General features: G+C 45.4%; 1 protein-coding gene across 1 annotated transcript in view; it reads right to left on the reverse strand.

Moving 5' to 3' along the window:
- Positions 1–21,498, reverse strand: part of LOC310866841 (serine/threonine-protein kinase PAK 3) — a 117,826-nt gene that overhangs the window by 56,661 nt on the left and 39,667 nt on the right. Inside the window, exons 2-4 of the mRNA XM_083776596.1 lie at positions 17,915–18,108; positions 10,750–10,850; positions 1,740–1,893 (exon numbers count right to left, since the gene is read on the reverse strand). Coding sequence (XP_083632722.1) covers positions 1,740–1,893; positions 10,750–10,850; positions 17,915–18,086 — 427 coding nt within the window. The 5' untranslated portion in view covers positions 18,087–18,108. The remainder of the gene's footprint in view (positions 1–1,739; positions 1,894–10,749; positions 10,851–17,914; positions 18,109–21,498) is intronic.

Below are 21,498 nucleotides of genomic sequence, written 5' to 3' on the forward strand. Positions count from 1 at the left end.
GGTCCTAGCTGGTTACTGTCTCCACCAGGCCAAAGGCATGGCCCAAACTATGGGTCCTAGCTGGTTACTGTCTCCACCAGGCCAAAGGCATGGCCCAAACTATGGGTCCTAGCTGGTTACTGTCTCCACCAGGCCAAAGGCATGGCCCAAACTATGGGTCCTAGCTGGTTACTGTCTCCGCTAGGCCAAAGGCATGGCCCAAACTATGGGTCCTAGCTGGTTACTGTCTCCACCAGGCCAAAGGCATGGCCCAAACTATGGGTCATAGCTGGTTACTGTCTCCACCAGGCCAAAGGCATGGCCCAAACTATGGGTCATAGCTGGTTACTGTCTCCACCAGGCCAAAGGCATGGCCCAAACTATGGGCCCTAGCTGGTTACTGTCTCCACCAGGCCAAAGGCATGGCCCAAACTATGGGTCCTAGCTGGTTACTGTCTCCACCAGGCTGAAGGCATGGCCCAAACTATGGGTCCTAGCTGGTTACTGTCTCCACCAGGCCAAAGGCATGGCCCAAACTATGGGTCCTAGCTGGTTACTGTCTCCACCAGGCCAAAGGCATGGCCCAAACTATGGGTCATAGCTGGTTACTGTCTCCACCAGGCCAAAGGCATGGCCCAAACTATGGGTCATAGCTGGTTACTGTCTCCACCAGGCCAAAGGCATGGCCCAAACTATGGGCCCTAGCTGGTTACTGTCTCCACCAGGCCAAAGGCATGGCCCAAACTATGGGTCCTAGCTGGTTACTGTCTCCACCAGGCTGAAGGCATGGCCCAAACTATGGGTCCTAGCTGGTTACTGTCTCCACCAGGCCGAAGGCATGGCCCAAACTATGGGTCCTAGCTGGTTACTGTCTCCGCCAGGCCAAAGGCATGGCCCAAACTATGGGTCCTAGCTGGTTACTGTCTCCACCAGGCCAAAGGCATGGCCAACACTATGGGCCCTAGCTTGCGCGCTGCGCTAGGCCTTGGCACTACTTGCTAGGGCCGGCGCTACCCGTTAATTACCTTACGGCAGGTCAGCCGCGCTAACCACAATGCATTATGCCGACTCCCATGTTTGCGCCTGGAGGTGTGACTGACTATGGGCGCGCTGTTACGCTTATCTAAACTAGCGATTGCTATCGTGCATATAGTATACGCATAAGGGAAAGTGAGAGTCACACAACATACAGAGGCCTTCCTCACAAAAATTCTCAACAAATCTACAGTAAGTGTATTGTGTACCTCCTGATGTGCTTCTGGTTGTTTTTATTATATTCTAATTTTATATAATTATACAAAATATTATGTCATTTATTAAATAGGCTTGATGTCTTATGTCGCACAGCAAGTGACTGAGGGGAAACGGCATTCCATATTCTTTATGTGTGTAAGTACATGGGGAAAGGGACAAATAAAGTGTTTCTCAGTGTATACGTTATGTACAGTTTGTGTTCCACACAGGGAAACACTGTACTAGTCCATACCTCCTGAAGTGAAGCTCATGTACTTCTGGTTGTTGACAGTCTATATGTATGTATTCATATGTACAGTTCATTACGCAGTACTAGTCCATACCTCCTGAAGTGAAGCTCATGTACTTCTGGTTGTTGACGGGTCTATATGTATGTATTTATATGTACAGTTCATTACGCAGTACTAGTCCATACCTCCTGAAGTGAAGCTCATGTACTTCTGGTTGTTGACGGTCTATGTGTATGTATTTATATGTACAGTTCATTACGCAGTACTAGTCCATACCTCCTGACGTGAAGCTCATGTACTTCTGGTTGTTGACGGTCTCCTTGGAGTCGTAGAACTTGAGGACGTCCAGGACGGCCTGAGGGTTCTTCTTCTGCTCTAGCTTGGTGATGTTGGAGGTCTGGAGCAGGCGAGCCCACTGCTCCGGGATGCCCTGAGAGAGAGAGGGAGAGAGACAGAGAGAGAGATGGGAGAGAGAGAGAGAGGTCAAACGTTTAGCCCATTCTGAACGGGAACCCATTTTGGTGTTTTAAACATTATGTTATAATTTAGCTATTGAAAAATAGCAGATCTACAAGCTCATAGCGCGCCAACGAGTGGCGTGCTACGAGCTTGTAGGTCTGCTATTTATGAAAAATCGTGAAAATGTGCCTAAAATTTGGATTTTTTTTTTTCAGAACGAACGTTTTTAACTCAAATCTTTGCTTCTGGGGAGGTCCCTGGAACAACATACTTTCAGATGGGGGTCGGTGGCCAATTACAGATCATTTTTGAAATATTGAGTGATATAGGCCTAGAAACATAGGTATTTCAGAAAACTGTCAGGATTTAGAAGAATTTTTTTTCAGGCCTGAATGGGTTAACCACAATAAAGGTCTTTACACACCGGGAGCACAACAAATAAACGTGACTAAATTTGACTGAGGGACTGCCATTGGATAGCTTCAAATTGACATATTGGTTGTTCAGTTTGGCCCACCAGTTTTGGAGATATGGCTTATAGAGTAATTAATGTCTTGCCGAAAACAGCGAGTTGAGAAAACAGGCTTGAAAATGTTCACTTCTGTGGTCTCTAACATTACACCATAGCTACATGTTTGGGCATTTATTTCATATTTACGTCGATTTCAGCTCTGACACTTATTTCAGACATGCTCTAGTATGTGACGAGTCTCCTCAGGTGAAAAGCTGTAATTTGCGCGATGGCAGTCTCTCAGTCAAATCTGGTCACAAATTACTACAGGCCGATGCTTTCATTCCCGGTGAAAAGCCAACGCGGTGAAAAGTCCAAAGTAATACCAGGCCGACCGCCTGGAATAAACTTCCAATGCACCTTATAGACTGGCACCCTCCCTAGATGTTTTTTAAAACTCAGCTTAAGACCCATTCTTTTTACTCTAGCATTTGGCTGAATCCCTTTGATTTTAATTATTTGTTGACTCACTGTTTTACCTATTTCTTTGTCTTTTTTGATGCTGTTTGGTGGGTTTTTTTGCATTTGTTTTGTACTTTGCCTTGATTGTTATGTTGTTTGATATTTTTTATACTTTGTTTGTCTTGTAAAGCACTTTGCGCTGCACTCGTGTCATGAAAGGTGCTCTATAAATAAAGATTATTATTATTATTATTATTATTATTATTAATACTGCGTTGAGCTGCAACCAGGGCAGGAGTCTAATAATGGCCATGAGGACCGCTAACCGCCGTTGCCCCACGTTTTGGCCTTACGCTCATCAAGAAAAAGGATATAAACACATGAGACCATGCACAGTGGCCTTATTGATGCCCTGTCCACACTGGCACTGCCCACAGTGTGCCAGCTGATTTCACCATTTCCCCCCCCCCCCATTTTTCTGATAGTGTATTTTTAAATGAAATCATGTTTAGCCCCTTAAATTCAAGGCATAATAATCATTGTTATAGTTGATGGTCTTGCTGCACCCGGTATTTGTCTTGTTGTGACCTCAAAGAATGGACTACAGCAGAGGCCAAGTGGCCTTGTTGCCATTACAAAGCTATTATTCCAGGCTGCAACGCATGGTTGTGTATACAGTGTATACCGTGTGTAGCGCTTAAGTGCTTTGAGGTCAAATTATGACATTGCATTGTAGTAACTGGTAGAACTGGATTTGTGTCTCTCTGTGTGTGTGTGTGTGTGTGTGTGTCTCTGTTCTTGTAGCCTTGTCCTCGCGAAGCCTCACTGATGCTGGAGCCGATAACAACACAGCTGTGCCGTTAATGGACTTAGAGCACACGTCGTTAAGAGTATAGGCGCACGGCTGTGTTGGAAACGACCCGAGTGAAAAGTAGCTCATAATATTTATCTGCCTGACTCTACTCTAACAGCTGCTGATTCACTGTGCCCGCTCTTCACATTTTGGAATGTAACAAGCATTCCGATTCAGAATGCTTGTTACATTCCAAAAAAGCACCATATATCTGCCTAAAAGTCTGATGACTTAGACTCTAAGGAGTCATCAGCCTTAGGGCCGATTCATACTCCTGTTTTACCGCTGTTTCGGCGCTGTAGTGCCGAAATTATTTTGGCTCGTCAGAAATTTTCAGTAGCACCGAAGAGCCGACTTTAGGACGGTACCCCGAAGAGCCGACTTTAGGACGGTACCCCGAAGAGCCGACTTTAGGACGGTACCCCCCCCCCCCCCACCCCCACCCCCCGAACCACAAATGACGTCACATTGTAGGCTCTACAGAGCCGAACCGACTTTTATTCTGCCCTAAAATAGGAGTATGAATGGGCCCTTAGGCAGAGAGTGGCTGAGTTCGTGGGCAGTAATGCGCGGTGAATCACCAGGGTGTCACCACAGGAGAGTAGAAAGCCCAATATCATCACAATGCCCTGACCGCGGCCGAGGAGTAATCAGAGTAGTTGTAACGAGGACTGCTTTGTTAAAGAGGGACCTACATTCGGGCCCTGCTTCGCCCTCGGGCGGCCGCGGGGCAGGGTTTTCCTCCATGGCGCTGCGGTTCCCTTTATCTGTGTCACTATAGAACGCATCACAGAGCGCCTGACGGGTCGGGACGGGGTGCCCACTCTCGCTCTATTATTAACCCATTCTGACCTGAGGTCAGATTCTAAAAATGTCTGTTTTCTGAAAAAGCTATGTTTCTATGTCAGTGGTTCTTCGATTTTTCAAAAATAGCAGACCTACAAGCTCATAGCGCGCCACTCGGTGGCGCGCTATGAGCTTGTAGATCTGCTATTTTTCAATAGCTTAAGCATAACGTAATGCTAACACCAAAACGGGTTCCCGTTCAGAATGGGTTAAGAACTGGGTTATGTTATTCTTAGAGATGATTGTTATTAAGTCAGCGCTGTTGGCCTGCGAGGACGGACGGACGGCCTGCAGGCTGCCCAGTGGATCTGTGCTTGATACCAACCATATGTCTCACTCCCAACCCCCCCCCCCCCATATACTGTACACACTTATTATTGTAGAATTTCTTTGGCGTGTCTTTACATGAGATTATGCGCAATATTACATTATACGGGATGTGGTGGTGGGAGGAGGGGTGCGTTATTTGTTTAAACTTTAATCGACACAGGTTCGACGACGCGCTTAATTGGAAGCATACGCTCTCTCTGTGTGTGTGTGTGTGCTCTGAATTCTCTCGACGAATCCCACGTGTGGGAAGAACGCTCACCTCCGAGTTTGCTGTGGACTATAGAAGAACAGTCTAATGACTGATTTACACCAAAGAAAAAATAGCCGATCTATAAGCTCACAACGCATGGCTCTGCGTCGAGTTGTGAGCTTGACGATCATCTATTTTCTGACCTGCACGCAACGGAATATAACTTAGCATTTCTTGCTCTCAAAGCCAGCCATTCATTAATAGGGCTGGGCGATTTGACTTAAAATCATCGGCAAAAGCATCGGCCGATGCATCGGCCACATATCGGAATCGGACGATATTTGCCGTAATCGGTCAATATTGGTATCGGCAAATAATACTGACATCAACCGATGGCAGTAGCCGATATTTATATTGTTGTGGATAAGCATATTTTGCGTTGGCTATATTGGTGTGTTGGTTATCTGCAGTCTACCAAGCTGTAGATTATATTGGTGTGTTGGTTATCTGCAGTATACCAAGCTGTAGATTATATTGGTGTGTTGGTTATCTGCAGTCTACCAAGCTGTAGATTCTATTGGTGTGTTGGTTATCTGCAGTCTACCAAGCTGTAGATTCAGAACATTTATTTCTTGTATTGAAGATGTATTTGTTTCTCTGGCACAAAAGGGTGAAATAAAAACAACAACTAAATGAACATATATCGGTATCAGTATTGGCTATCGGTGCATATTACTTTCGATATCATTTTGGGTCATAATTGCCTCATTTGTGGACTTGCAGAATGGGGGGGATACGAGTCAGAACTTTGAGTTGAGACAGACAGTGTTATCATCACACTACAGTTCAGAGCCAGAACATAAAAGTGTCCTCAGGCCCGATATCACCCCACTGTCTGGGCCAAATGGTTCTGTTATCATCCCACTGTCTGGGCCAAATGGTTCAGTTATCATCCCACTGTCTGGGCCAAATGGTTCAGTTATCATCCCACTGTCTGGGCCAAATGGTTCAGTTATCATCCCACTGTCTGGGCCAAATGGTTCAGTTATCATCCCACTGTCTGGGCCAATTGGTTCTGTTATCATCTCACTGTCTGGGCCAAATGGTTCTGGAATGGACATAGTGGGCTTTGGAGACCAGACGTACCGCTCGCCCCTCCCTCCCCACGCCATTTATCTCAATCTGAAATTTTGCATTCCGCTCAGGAAGGACAATATGCAAATCGCTCTAATCCATTTTGGAACGGGAAACCCCTTTTGGTGTTTTAGGCGTAATGTTATACTTTAGCTGTTGAAAAATAGAAGAACTACAAGCTCGTAGCGAGGCACCGAGTGCCGCGCTACGAGCTTGTGAGTCTGCCATTTTAGAAAAATCGTGAAAAATGTAGTGCAAATCTTTGAATATATATATTCACGCTTTTAACTCAAATCTTTGCTTCTGGGATGTCTCTATAGGAACAGCATATGTTCATGGCGATCGGCGGCCAATTACATACGTATAATCTTGGGGGTCCATCACATGAAAATGTTTGAGAACCACGGACATAGAAACATAGGGTTTTTCAGAAAACTGTCAGGATTTAGAAGACATTTTGTAGAATCGTTCCCAGGTCTAAATGGGTTAATCAGAAGCGCAGATTTGAGTGAAAAATCTAAAACTAACTAACTAACTCTCGTTTCATTTCACACCTTCTGTGCGGTAATTTGAAGACTAATTATTGTTGTTTGTGCCCGGGGGCGAAATGCTACCTTCTAATATTAGCATAATGGTGTTATGTCATTACAGTAACTGCGGCTACAATTACTCCAAGTTTCCTGTGAGTGGGTTGAGCGCGTCGTCTCTGGACTAATAGGACCATATATGGACGTCCAAGTATAACTATGTTGTTTTTCGGCAGCTGTTTCTGTTGTGTGTGACGAGTCCTGGCGCTCAAACAGTGAGAGAGAGACAGAGAGACACAGAGAGAGAGAGAGAGCGAGAGAGAGCCTATTTAACTCACACAATATCCCAGCCAATGGTGGGTACTGAAACACCTAGTTCACCCAAAACAAGATTTGTGTGGTTTTTGCAGGGGGGGCAGTCAGACAGATATTTTGTGAAGCCTGAAACTCCTGAAAGTTCATATAATGGCCTGTTGTGGCGCTGTCACTGGACCCAAAAAAACCCATAGCCCCATAGAAGTCCATGTATTTGAATACTTTCTGCTTCCAGTCACTAGTTTAAAGTCTCATTTCTAATGTCATAATATTCTTTTTGGAAAATTATGGTCCCATTTATAAAATAAATGACCATAAAGTCGCGTATGTTCTGAGGGGCGTGGCTACCGTTACAGTCTATGATCGGGATCCCCCACCCACTCGAGTCAAAATAAAAACCAACGGAGAAGGAGGGGGGAAGTCCCGCCTCGTTGTCTGGGCAGCCAATGGCCAGCTGGGCCCAAACGGAGCCAGCCAATGGCCAGCTGGGCCCAAACGGATCTAGAAAGACGGCGACTTCCAGTGCAGGAATAACAGGCTTCATTTTACGTCCATGTTAGACCCGGGGAACGCTTTGTCCATATTTTTTACAGTCTATGGGTTTTTGTCACATTCCAGCTCTAATACTTGGATATGGATTCTCCCGGTAGGACACTCACAGTCCCGCCCCCTACCAGGGCCCAGGAAATGATTCCCCGTTCATTCTCCTCACAGACATTTCAAAAAGTATTTATTTAAAGACCTTTTAAGCCAACTGGAGTTGTGAGAAAACAAACACGATTTTTTTTTCGGGCCGAACAAATAATTTGAAAGAAAGAAGAAGAAAACGGCAGGTTACAACTTTTCTTTTCTTGTTTTTCTTCTTTGTAATTAATTGTTTGGTCCAAAATATTGTCATTGTCATTGTCATGATTTGTACGACGCTTAAAAGGTCTTTAAATAAATACTTTTTATAAAGGTCTATGGGAAAAATGCATTGGGATTCATTTCCTGGGCCTGCATGGCGTCGTCATGAAAGGGGTGACTGCGACTGCGACGCTCTATTGAGACTCCCAAGGTCCATTCAGGTCCATTTGTACACTGGTACTGTAGTGTGCTACTTCAGTTAGAACACCTCATCCACACTGCCAGCGATGTGAGCGAGACAACAGATGAAATCTCATTAGAATACACGTTTCTTTCCAATGAGACTGTCCTGACATTTATTGGTTGAGATCATACACTGTAAAAAATATGGACAAAGCGTTCCCCGCGTCTAACATGGACGTAAAATGAAGCCTGTTATTCCTGCACTGTAAGTCGCCATCTTTCTAGATCCGTTTGGGCCCAGCTGGCCATTGGCTGGCTCCGTTTGGGCCCAGCTGGCCATTGGCTGGCCCAGACACGAGGCGGGACTTCCCCCCTTCTTCTCCGTTGGTTTTTATTTTGACTCGAGTGGGAGGGGAATCCCGATCATAGACTGTAACGGTAGCCACGCCCCTCAGAACATGCGCGACTTTATGGTCATTTTTTTTAATAAATAGGACCATAAATTTCCAAAAATAATATTATGACATTAGAAATGAGACTTTAAACTAGTGACTGGAAGCAGAAAGTATTCATGACCATGTTTATTAAGGTAATACAGTCTAGGTGAAGTTGGGCCCAAATACATGGACTTCTATGTATAACATCCGCTCCGCCCTATCTCACTCCTCCACTCCACCTGCCTTGACCACTACCCCACATAGCAAACCCCACAAATGATCCCCTGATGGCAGCTGACAATGGTTCCCCCTCCCTCCTCATCCTCCTGGACTTATCCGCAGCTTTCGATACAGTTGACCACACCATCCTCCTCAACCGTCTCCACTCCACCATAGGACTCACCGACACTGCACTCAACTGGTTCACCTCATACCTCACTGACAGAACTGAGCGTGTCTCCCTAGGCGGTGTCTATTCACGGTCACATTCTGTCACCTGTGGCGTGCCCCAAGGTTCCGTCCTTGGCCCCACCCTTTTCACCCTCTACATGCTCCCCCTTGGTCGTGTCATCAGCCAGCATGGCATATCCTACCATTGCTACACTGATGACACCCAACTCTACCTCAGGACTATCCCACTCCCCTCTGCCCCCCTGCCGTCACCATCATCACCATCATCCACATTAACAACCTGCCTTGAGGAGATAAAGGCGTGGATGACCAACAATTTTCTACAACTCAACAGCTCCAAGACTGAGGCCATCCTCATCGGCACCCCACACCAGGTCAAATCCTCCCCAATAACCAGCATCACATTCTCCAGCCAAGACCTCCCACTCTCACCTGTAGTCACCAACCTGGGTGTAAAAATGGACCCCCACCTGACCTTCGACCCCCATATCAAACACCTCTGCAAAACCTCCTTCTTCCACCTCCGAAACATAGCCAGACTCCGCCCCACACTCACCCTCCCTGATGCAGAAAAACCCGTCCACGCCTTTGTCTCCTCAAGGCTCGACTACTGTAACGCACTTCTCACCGGGATCCCTAGCAAGAGCATCCAGAGGCTCCAGTACATCCAGGTGAGAGTGCGAAAATACGACCACATCACACCCATACTCCACTCCCTTCACTGGCTTCCCGTCTCCTTCAGGATTGAATACAAGGTCTGCCTCCTCACCCATCAATGCATCCACAGCAACGCCCCCCCCTACTTAAAGGAACTCCTTGAACCCCCAGCCTCCACCCGCTCCCTCCGCTCCGGTACATCAAACACACTCAAATGCACTAGAACCAAACTCCGCACCATGGGGCACCGGGCCTTCTGCTCAGCTGCCCCTCGGCTGTGGAACGCCCTCCCCGACCACCTGAGAGCACCACAGTCCGTGGACGCTTTTAAAAAGGGACTAAAGACCTTCCTCTTTAGTAAGGCATTTGCCCAGTCTGACTTTTAAGCTGCCCTGTGTGCTGTTTTTAACCGTTTTATTCTTATTTTTTTATTGTATTTTCCTTTTTTTCTGCCTGTAGCACTTTGAGATTTGTTTCAAATGTAAAGTGCGTTATAAATAAAATGTATTATTATTATTATTATTATGGGGCTATGGGTTTTTCTGGGTCCAATGACAGCGCCACAACAGGCCATTATATGAACTTTCAGGAGTTTCAGGCTTCACAAAATATCTGTCTGACTGCCCCCCTGGTTGAGATCTACTACACGCTGCCAGTTATTGGTTATCTGGTTGGTTCAGGCTACGTCGCAACGCAGGAGAAGTCTCCGGTGCGATACCGCCGTCGGAAGTGAGTGAATGTCTGCTCACGGTGAACTATCCCGTCACAGTGCTGTGTGTGTGTGTGTGTGTGTGTGTGTGTGTGTGTGTGTGTGTGTGTGTCTACTCACAGTGAACTATCCCGTCACAGCGCTGTGTGTGTGTGTGTGTGTGTGTGTGTGTGTGTGTGTGTGTGTGTGTGTGTGTGTGTGTGTGTCTACTCACGGTGAACTCTCCCGTCACAGCGCTGTGTATGTGTGTGTGTGTGTGTGTGTGTGTGTGTGTGTGTGTGTGTGTCTACTCACAGTGAACTATCCCGTCACAGCGCTGTGTGTGTGTGTGTGTGTGTGTGTGTGTGTGTGTGTGTGTGTGTGTGTGTGTGTGTGTGTGTCTACTCACGGTGAACTCTCCCGTCACAGCGCTGTGTGTGTGTGTGTGTGTGTGTGTGTGTGTGTGTGTGTGTGTGTGTGTGTGTGTGTGTACTCACGGTGAACTCTCCCGTCACAGCGTCGAAGCCCACATGGATGGTGTGTTCAAAGTCCGAGGGGAGGGAGATCTCAGGTCGCTCCTTCTCCTTCTTCTTGTTCGCTGCGTGGGCGAGAGACGAGCAGAGAGAGAGAGGAATAAATATGTGAATATGAATAACGGCACGTGTACAGACTCAGAGTATAGACTAAATCATGGTTAAACATGACGTGTACAGAGTATAGACTAAATCATGGTTAAACATGACGTGTACAGAGTATAGACTACATCATGGTTAAACATGACGTAATGACTGGAGCAAACGGGTATGATCGTGTGCAGTCAACGCACGATTTAGACTCAAGTTTCTCTGGAGTTGTCCTCAACGGGTGAAGCTAGGGTGGTGTCCCCTACGTATGTACCAGGGGTTACGGCTCGTCTACAGCGTTATTCATAGTCTTAAGGCTCATACATAGTCTTGATTTTCGGTGGTGAGGTGACCACTGAACTACAACATGACGTCACGAGCCGCGGTGAAGAGCAAACCACCGCCACCGCTCCAGCCCTTCTCTCTATTTTTACTCACCACCGCTCAATGTTATTTCAGCTCCGGTGGTCAGCTCACCACTGGAGCGGTGGTCACCTCACCACTGAAAATCCAGACTATGAATAGGCCTTAATACTTTCGGTGGTGAGGTGACCACCAAACTACAACATGACATCACTGAGCCGTGGTGAAGAGCAAAGCACCACTCTCACCACTCAGCCATTCTCTCTGTTTTTACTCACCACCGCTCCACGTTAAAACAGCTCCGGTGGTCACCTCACCACCGGAGCGGTGGTCACCTCACCACCGAAAATACAGACTATGAATAGGCCTTTATGGTCTATTCATAGTCCAGTTTTAGGTGATACGGTGACCACCACCGCAGTGATTGGGAAAACTACAACATGACGCCACAGAAGCTGCGGTAATAAGGGACTCACCGCTCACCCAAACACATCACTCTGTTTTTTTACTAACAGGTGGTCATCTTATCACCTAAAACTGGAGTATGAATAGGCCTTCAGCGAATGAATACCAGATGCTGGACTTTAGTCCGACCACGAAGACAGCCCTGGTGCTTCCCCTGGATGGTACTGGGAGCGCTGCAGTGGACTATGTGGTCGACACGCACCGACACTTTGCACGGTAATACATTATTCCTGCACTCTAAGGGATAGTTCAGTTTCTTTCTATCGACTACTCACCCGATGGAGCCTTGAATTCATGGAGATATTTTCTGTTGTCATTCCTAAGCGATGCCAATCATTTGATGACCGGGACACTCGACGGAGACTTTTTGAGTCGACTCCACGTCGTCCACAGCATATCTTGTACAGCAGTGGTTTTCAATATCATTCCTTTTCATATCAAGGCCCATTATTTAGTCGGCATTTGAGCCAACGGACCACCATTTGATGACATTTAGCCTCTCAGACCCAAAACTAAAGAATGTTTTCTTACAGTTGGAAGAGATTTTGTCCACAATTGCATGCTGGAATTCCATATGGGAGAGATAACAGGCGAATGTTGATCAAAATAACATTTCACCCTTTGTCAGCCTTCTGATTGGTCCCTGACTGACTAACCAGCAGGCTCTTTCTGCCTTGTTCCGCCCTGGTTTCCGCCTTGTTTATGTTTGAATTTGCTAAAACATATTTTAGGGAAAAACCTAAAAAACAAACATGATTTGCCCAGTCACCATGCTGCACCTGTGATGTTCATTTTTACTGACACCAAGTTTAAAATTAGAATTGAATGCACAGAATATCAATACGAAGCAACTGAAAAACACGTTATTTCAATGGTAGTGGATGGAGAGAGAGGATTTTTGTCTAACCACGGAACGGCAACCAATGGGTACGAAGAGGGGCACAACCACGGGCGGGACTTGACAAAGGGTGACTTATTCTACATTCTCTCTAGTTACGTCGCTGCTTGTCGCACTATAAAACTAATTCCATCCACTGTTCTACAGCTGGTAAACCTTTGACGTGACAATAAAGATCATTCTGAGTCCCTCCTCGGGTAAAGAGCCGAGCCCAGGAGCATCTCCTCCAGGCTATATATATTTCACTGCTTGACGTAGATCGATTTTTAAAACTGCATTTTTTTATGGATAGAGTTGTGAGTTATATTCAGTGTGACTTCACGTTCTTCATGAATTTGGCCGCAGAATCCTCATCTCAGTACCCCCCCCCCCGAAACAATATCTGTGTTGATAAAATGTGCTTGTATATGAGCTTGTAGATCTGCTATTTTTCCATAGCTAAATTATAACAATGTTTAACCCATTCTGACCGGGCACCCATTTTGGTGTCAGCATCATGTTATGCTTTAGCTATTTAAAAATAGCAGATCTACAAGCTCATTTCTAGAATCTGATCTCAGGTCAGAATGGGTTAATCAGACCAGTGTGTGTCCAGCGGAAACCTCGTATGAATCTGATCTCAGGTCAGAATGGGTTAAAACACCAAAAGGGGTCCCCCCCGACCAAAATGGGTTAAAATATACTTTGAATATCTACTAAAAGTAGATCTAGATATCTTTGAGCGTATTTGGCTGGGAGCCCCCACCTGTGGGGTCCCTGAGTTTGGTTCATAGTAGGGCTTCTCAAGCTTGTAATCTTCAAAAGGCGAGTTGTCGTTCATTTAACCCATTCTGAACGGGCACCCATTTTGGTGTTGGCATCATGTCATGCTTTAGCTATTTAAAAATAGCAGACCTACAAGCTCGTAGCGCGCCACCGAGTGGCGCGCTACGAGCTTGTAGGTCTGCTATTTTTGAAAAATCGAAGAGCGACTGACATTTTTAGAATCTGATCTCAGGTCAGAATGGGTTCATCAGACCAGTGTGTGTCCGGCGGAAAACCTCGTATGAATCTGATCTCAGGTCAGAATGGGTTAATTCATAACCTAATTTGTGGGGCTAACCAACCCACACATCCAAAGGGTTGCCATGGGCAACCATGATCAACAACATCTCTAGACCTTTTTTTTTTTTTTTTTTTTCCAAATCCAAAAGGGTTGCCTTGCAACGTTTAGGCCAGTCGTTTGTCCTCCATGATCAACACAGACCGACATTCCTTTTCAAACGGTTTGGCTTCAGGAAGCTCTTTACCTGAACCCTCAACCTTTTGGCAGAGGAGCTACAGGTCCCAAAATTAGACAGGACCCTGTGATGTCATGCAGTACTTTTTGTGTGATGTTTTTGGGCAGAGCAGGCCTCTCATTCTGTGGACCTTAATGACCAAGTGAATAGAGAAAAGGTCCGTTATTGTCTCCACCAGGCCGAAGGCATGGGGGGAGAGTATGTTTTGCACTCTGTCCGTGTGTCCGTCCGTGTGTCCGTGTGTGTGTCCGTGAGCAGCTAATCTCGGCCACCGTTAAGATTGGCTTCCAAAGTTCACAGGAGTGCTCAGTTTCAAACAAAATGCTGCAAATCATGAACATGAACATGAAATGAGCGTGATTTCCGTGAAATTGTGCACCCACATTCCCACTAGGCCGAGGACGAAATGCCACATGAACAATTTCAACTCAGCCTCAAGGTGGCGCTATAACTGGCTGAAAAGTGTTTTTACCTTTAACTGCACGGATCTGTGGATAATTTACTTTTGTTGCCCTTTTATCCAACCACCAGATGAAGGCAAGCTGCAATGTCCTACATTCCTATCCTGGTGGAGACCTGTGCCCAGAAGGGCACTTTTTCTAGTTTATTCTGCGTTTGAGGCACGAGGACCACCATTTGATGACTTTTATTTAGTCTTGCAGACCCAAAACTACAGAATATGTCCACATTTCCATGCTGTATATTGATGTTGGACTTGGTACACATAGAAGAGATACATACAGTAACAGGCAAACGGTCAAAAAATAAGAATTCTTCTACATTCTCTATTTGTGTAGACTTCTTGTAAATTAACTTAAGTAATGCAGATGTTTAACAATAATTTTTCAACTCTTGCGAGTGTAAAATGAAAGCAAATTGCTTTCATTTTACACTCACAAGAGTTAAAGACCTACAGTATAAGGGCCTATTTTGTTACCAACTCTCCATCATTTAGCTGGGGGACCACCTGGAAGCCCCTCAAGGACCACTGGTCAAAAACCACTGGACTGAACAACAGAAAACCGTAGACAGCATATCGTTCAGAGATGTGCAAAATACATTGAAAATGTATTTTGATACAAAATACAAATACTGGGTCAAAAAATGTATCTAAATACAAAATACAAAATACATCTTCCATCCCAGCGAAATACAAATTACAAAATACAGAAAAAGTATTTCAAATACGTATTTCAAATACATGTATTTCAAATACTGCCAATCTCTGATGGGCAAAATACATTGAAAATGTATTTTGATACAAAATACAAATACTGGGTCAAAAAATGTATCTAAATACAAAATACAAAATACATCTTCCATCCCAGCAAAATACAAATTACAAAATACAAAAAAGTATTTCAAATACGTATTTCAAATACATGTATTTCAAATACTGCCAATCTCTGATGGGCAAAATACATTGAAAATGTATTTTGATACAAAATACAAATACTGGGTCAAAAAATGTATCTAAATACAAAATACATCTCATTTCTTCCATCCCAGCGAAATACAAATTACAAAATACAAAAAAGTATTTCAAATACATGTATTTCAAATACATGTATTTCAAATACATGTATTTCAAATACTGCCCATCTCCGATATCGTTGTTGTCGGGCAGAAACCTCCCATCTCCACCATTTACCATCTTTGTTTTGTGTGTACTTGAACTGTACAGCGTCACACAACAGTAACCAAAATAGCAGATCTACAAGCTCGAAAGGCAGTGCAAAAAGCGAAGCGTTTTGAGCCCGTCGATCTGCTATTTTTTGCTGCTTTTGAATTTAAAATCCTGAAAAAGTAGCCTAACAGTTTTTGGACATAATAATGAGGTTATGAATGAACGACAACTGGCCTTTTGAAGATTACAAGTAAAGAGATGGGGAAAGAGAACTAGTTGTAATTCACAGTTCCTCCTGACTTGAAGCACAAGTAATTATTCATGGCGTTGACGTTAAGCTAATGCAACAATGGCGTGTTTGTTTAATTCTTTTTATAGCCTATAACATTACGTTGATCTGGCTGGCAATTACATTCACGCTTCAAAAGTCACAGACGTCGTGTTCAAAGATAACATATTTTAACCACTAGCCTAAAAGGAGAATTCCCCCCTTGACCAGGGAGCAGATATTAGGCTCTTTGTGCTCATGAAGCAAAGGATCTGAGCCGTTTGCTCTCATCTTTATCGAGAGAGAGAGAGAGAGAGAGAGAGAGAGAGAGAGAGAGAGAGAGAGAGAGAGAGAGAGAGAGACTAACCCAATGGACCCGTTAGGGTCTCTCTCAGAGTTAAATTAACTTTGATTATAGGGGGAGGGCGTAGTGACGCGTTCGGATTTTGGCTTATTTGGGAGCCATCTTGCTGCCGAATATAGTACATGTAGGCTAGTAGGATGCTAGGCTAGGCTGCCAGTCTGTAGTTCGTAAGTTTGCTTGTCAGTGACACTGTCACTGCAGTACACCATCTTCCATCTCTCCTATCTTTGACTATTATTCGCCGTTAGAAAATGTTTCCATGTTCTGATCTGATAGCCGCCTCCCCTCCCCTCACGTCAAAACAGTTCTCAATGTTTACATCTTACTTGACGAGAAGACATGTGGACATATCCTTACGGAACCAGGGAGACGGGGACAAACACCACGAGAGTGACGAGTATCTACAATGGTATTATGTCTCCACAGTGAGCCTATAACAGCCTACTACTATAGCCTACTAGCCTACTGGTAGGCAGGAAAATGGCAACCAGAATAACCCGTTCTGAGCGAAACTCCTCCCTACGCTCTGGCCCTATACAATATACATTGGGGTCCCAGAGACATCAATGCCATTAAATGGAGCGTGGCAGTCCCGCCCCCTCGAGAGACCAGGAAAATAATTCCCAGTTCATTTTCCTCACAGACTTTTCAGAAAGTATTTATTTAAAGACGTTTACGCTGCGGACAAAGCCAACTCGAGTTGTGACAAATCATGACAATAAACACAATATTTTGGGCCAAACAAATAATTATAAAGAAGAAAAATATGGCATACAACACATTTTTTGTTGTTTTTCTTCATTGTAATCATTTGTCTTGTCCAAAATAGGCTGACCTTCGATTACGTTTTTGATGATCGAAGCTTCGATATAAATTTGTTTCGATCGTCGACGCTTCGAAACCCAACGGGGGGCTCTCAGAACCTTCCGACGAGGCTCTTTCTTGGGGTAGAAAAGTGTGGATGACCGCGGCTCAAATTAGCGCGCCTGGAAGTCACTCGGAGCCCAGGAGGTTAGGGGCTTTTTCCCCTGTCCCACACGTGAAATTTCGCTGCAGATTTTTCGCCCCACTTGGGCCATCCCGTATGTGATACGCCAATTTCTTGTCACATAGTTGACACTGTACACCACTTGTTCTTTGTTCTCCTTGCATATTCTAAAATGCAACCACACTTTAGATTTATTTTGTGGCGGCATGACTGCAGGCTGCTGTGTTGACTTCCTTGTTGTTACCACGAGTAGTGAGGGGGAGAGGGGAGGAGGCGTTGCGGTGCTGCGAGGCGCGAGCATGGCTCGCGGACCAAATGGGGCCGTCTCGCGGACCAAAAGCGGCCGCTTTTTTTTTAATGACTATTCGATTCAAAATTTAAAAATCGATTCCCGTGCGTATCGATTGAACATCGATTAATCGATTTTTTTGGGTCAGCCCTAGTTTGTTGTCATGATTTGTCACGACTCGAGTTGGCTTCGTACAACGCTTAAAAGGTCTTTATTAAATAAATACTTTTTGAAATGTATATGGGGAAAATGCATTGGGATTCATTTCCTGGGCCTGGCGTCGTCATGAAAGGGGGCGGGACTGCGACGCTCTATGGGGGAGCACAGCCTTCAGGTCAAACCGCGGGGGCACTATGGGGGACCACAGCCTTCAGGTCAAACCGCGGGGGCCCTTGAAATGAAAATGGTGGAAAAATCACTGCGACTAGAGCTGCAAAGAATCTTCTCTCATGGGGGTCCTTGGCATATGTTTTCAAATGGGGGGGGGGTATACTCACTCTTGTCTCCCCCAGGGAAGATGGAGCGCAGGCGGGCCTTCTTGTTCTTCTCCTCGGGAGCCATTGGGAGCGGTTTGGTGGCGTGGTTCACTGACAGAGAGTCTCGGGAGCTGCTGTTCATTCTCAGGGGCGGCGCCGGAGGTTTCTCTTCACTATCCACACTATCAGACATGTTTAACGCCACTCACTGTGTCCTGAAGGGGGCAGAAGAGAGAGAGAGAGACAGGTTTAAAACCGCTGTTTGTGTTTTGTCAGGTCCTGTCATTATTAGCCTCAGAAACCCAAGACTGGGGCCGAGTCCACTTCAGTAGCGCAAACGTCGCTCACTCTCTGCTGATTTCTGATCGTCTGCACCTTTGTTAAATTGACGCACACATGTGTACACACACACACACACACACACACACACACACACACACACACACACACACACACACACACACACACACACACTCCTCCTCCTCTCTGTCTCTGTCGCTCTAATTAATTAGTCTCATGTCCTGCAGCTGCGTCTATAGAAAGCATAGTTTTAGTCTATGTCATTATTACCAGTGGAAATCTCTCACATGCCGCCCTGCTTCAAGCGGTATGTGCATGGGTCGTGCTGGCCATGCTGGACTTGTGGACATTTCTGTAAACATTGCATTTTTTTGCCACCGACATACATGAGCTCGGACAATAATATTACCAGAAACACACAAACCCTATTGAAAAATAGAAGCTACAAATCTACAAGCTCATAGAGCGGGACAGAGTGCCGCGCTACTATAGTAGATCTGCTATTTTTGTAAGAATCGTGAAAATCGTTGAATATATATTATTTCAGAGCAAACTGCTTCTGAGGTGGTCCACGGAACTACATATTTTCAGATGGGGGGGTCCGCAGCATGAAATAGTGTGAGCACCACTAATATATATTTCAGAAAACTATTTTCAAAGTCAAGGCAAGGCAATTTTATTTATATAGCACCTTTCATACTCAAGGCAATTCAAAGTGCTTTACAGAATAAAAACAAATACAGAGTGCAACAGTGCACTTTAAAAGGAATACAGATTATAATAGATACAATTACATTACAACAGATACTCCCACCTTTAATAGAAACACAGTTAATTGGGATATGCAAAGTTAAATAAATACGTTTTTAAATTTGACTTAAAAACGGCTATGGTTGGGGATTTTCTAATGTAACCTGGAATGTTATTCCAGGTTTGTGGTGCATAATGGTGGAATGCTGCTTCACCATGTTTTGTTCCAGCTATCGGAACTGTTAATAAATATTTCAATCAATCACATTTTGTAGAATCTGCTCCCAGGTCTAAATGGGTTAAGAGCTACAGCCCTGAATGACCATAACAGGTCTGTAACTCTGAGAGAGTTCACATTTGGTCCTTGAAAAAGACAATGTTTGAGCACCACTAGTGCTAGTGGACTCCTAACGGGCCATAGTGTCATAAGTCAGTGTCAAGATAATCATGTAATTAAATCGTGTGTGTGCAGAAGATAATTATGGTATAACCTGCAAAGAAATCTCGAACACAAACCACTGTCTGTTACACAAACAAACACACATTAAAACCTGGGAGCTGACCAGTACAACCACAGTCTGATACTGTCGTACTGGGAGCTGACCAGTGCAACCGCACAGTCTGATACTGTCGTACTGGGAGCTGACCAGTGCAACCGCACAGTCTGATACTGTTGTACTGGGAGCTGACCAGTGCAACCGCACAGTCTGATACTGTTATACTGGGAGCTGACCAGTGCAACCACAGTCTGATACTGTTATACTGGGAGCTGACCAGTGCAACCACAGTCTGATACTGTTATACTGGGAGCTGACCAGTACAACCACAGTCTGATACTGTTATACTGGGAGCTGACCAGTACAACCACAGTCTGATACTGTTGTACTGGGAGCTGACCAGTGCAACCACAGTCTGATACTGTTATACTGGGAGCTGACCAGTGCAACCACAGTCTGATACTGTTATACTGGGAGCTGACCAGTACAACCACAGTCCGATACTGTCGTACTGGGAGCTGACCAGTGCAACCACAGTCTGATACTGTTGTACTGGGAGCTGACCAGTACAACCACAGTCTGATACTGTGGTACTGGGAGCTGACCAGTACAACCAGAGTCTGATACTGTTATACTGGGAGCTGACCAGTACAACCACAGTCTGATACTGTCGTACTGGGAGCTGACCAGTGCAACCACAGTCTGATACTGTTATACTGGGAGCTGACCAGTACAACCACAGTCCGATACTGTCGTACTGGGAGCTGACCAGTGCAACCACAGTCTGATACTGTTATACTGGGAGCTGACCAGTACAACCACAGTCTGATACTGTCGTACTGGGAGCTGACCAGTGCAACCACAGTCTGATACTGTTATACTGGGAGCTGACCATTACAACCACAGTCTGATACTGTTGTACTGGGAGCTGACCAGTGCAACCACAGTCTGATACTGTTATACTGGGAGCTGACCAGTGCAACCACAGTCTGATACTGCTCCTCTAACCTTTAGGCCAGCGCCGAAAATAAAACAAAATAGCCAACATAGTGCTGATATTTCAGCTGCTGAGCCAACAATACAGTACACATGAAGCCAGTTTGTATGGCAGGATCTACTGTGTTGTGTTTAACTTTTGACATGCATGCAGTAGCACTTCTCAACCACTAGTGAGTAGTCCCACAACCCACCACCACTCAATAGAATGCAGGTACAGACCAGCTACAACCACGAGGGAATTGTTCTATAGTTATATTGCATACCGATGTACTACACCAGGGTTCCCCAATTAAATTCCCTCAAGGATGCCCAGTTTGACATGGCTACTGACCCCCATTTAATGCCATTTATATCTGGGACCCCCCAACAAAAACAAATGGCCTGCGGGCCGCCTATTGGGGAACCCTGTACAACACGGTCTACATTTTATTCAACAATGGGCTCTATATATGCACACACGCCATTTTGGAAGAACTTTGGCCCCTTCCCTGCTTCCTTCACAGGTGTTATCACCGATACTAATGAAGGCTCTGTTGTTCCATTGTGGTAAAACAGAGTCAGGGTGCTGCTATTGTCGCGTGTTGGCTCACTGGAACCAGTTGTTCTCAAAGTGTCCTTGAGTGGGTTCCAAAATGGCCTTGTACGTACGGGTGTGTGTCCTTGAGTGGGTTCCAAAATGGCCTTGTACGTACGGGTGTGTGTCCTTGAGTGGGTTCCAAAATGGCCTTGTACGTACGGGTGTGTGTCCTTGAGTGGGTTCCAAAATGGCCTTGTACGTACGGGTGTGTGTCCTTGAGTGGGTTCCAAAATGGCCTTGTACGTACGGGTGTGTGTCCTTGAGTGGGTTCCAAAATGGCCTTGTACGTACGGGTGTGTGTCCTTGAGTGGGTTCCAAAATGGCCTTGTACGTACGGGTGTGTGTCCTTGAGTGGGTTCCAAAATGGCCTTGTACGTACGGGTGTGTGTCCTTGAGTGGGTTCCAAAATGGCCTTGTACGTACGGGTGTGTGTCCTTGAGTGGGTTCCAAAATGGCCTTGTACGTACGGGTGTGTGTCCTTG

This window comes from Protomyctophum parallelum (genome assembly GCF_964188405.1).
Source record: "Protomyctophum parallelum genome assembly, chromosome: 1".
Taxonomy (NCBI): Eukaryota; Metazoa; Chordata; class Actinopteri; order Myctophiformes; family Myctophidae; genus Protomyctophum; species Protomyctophum parallelum.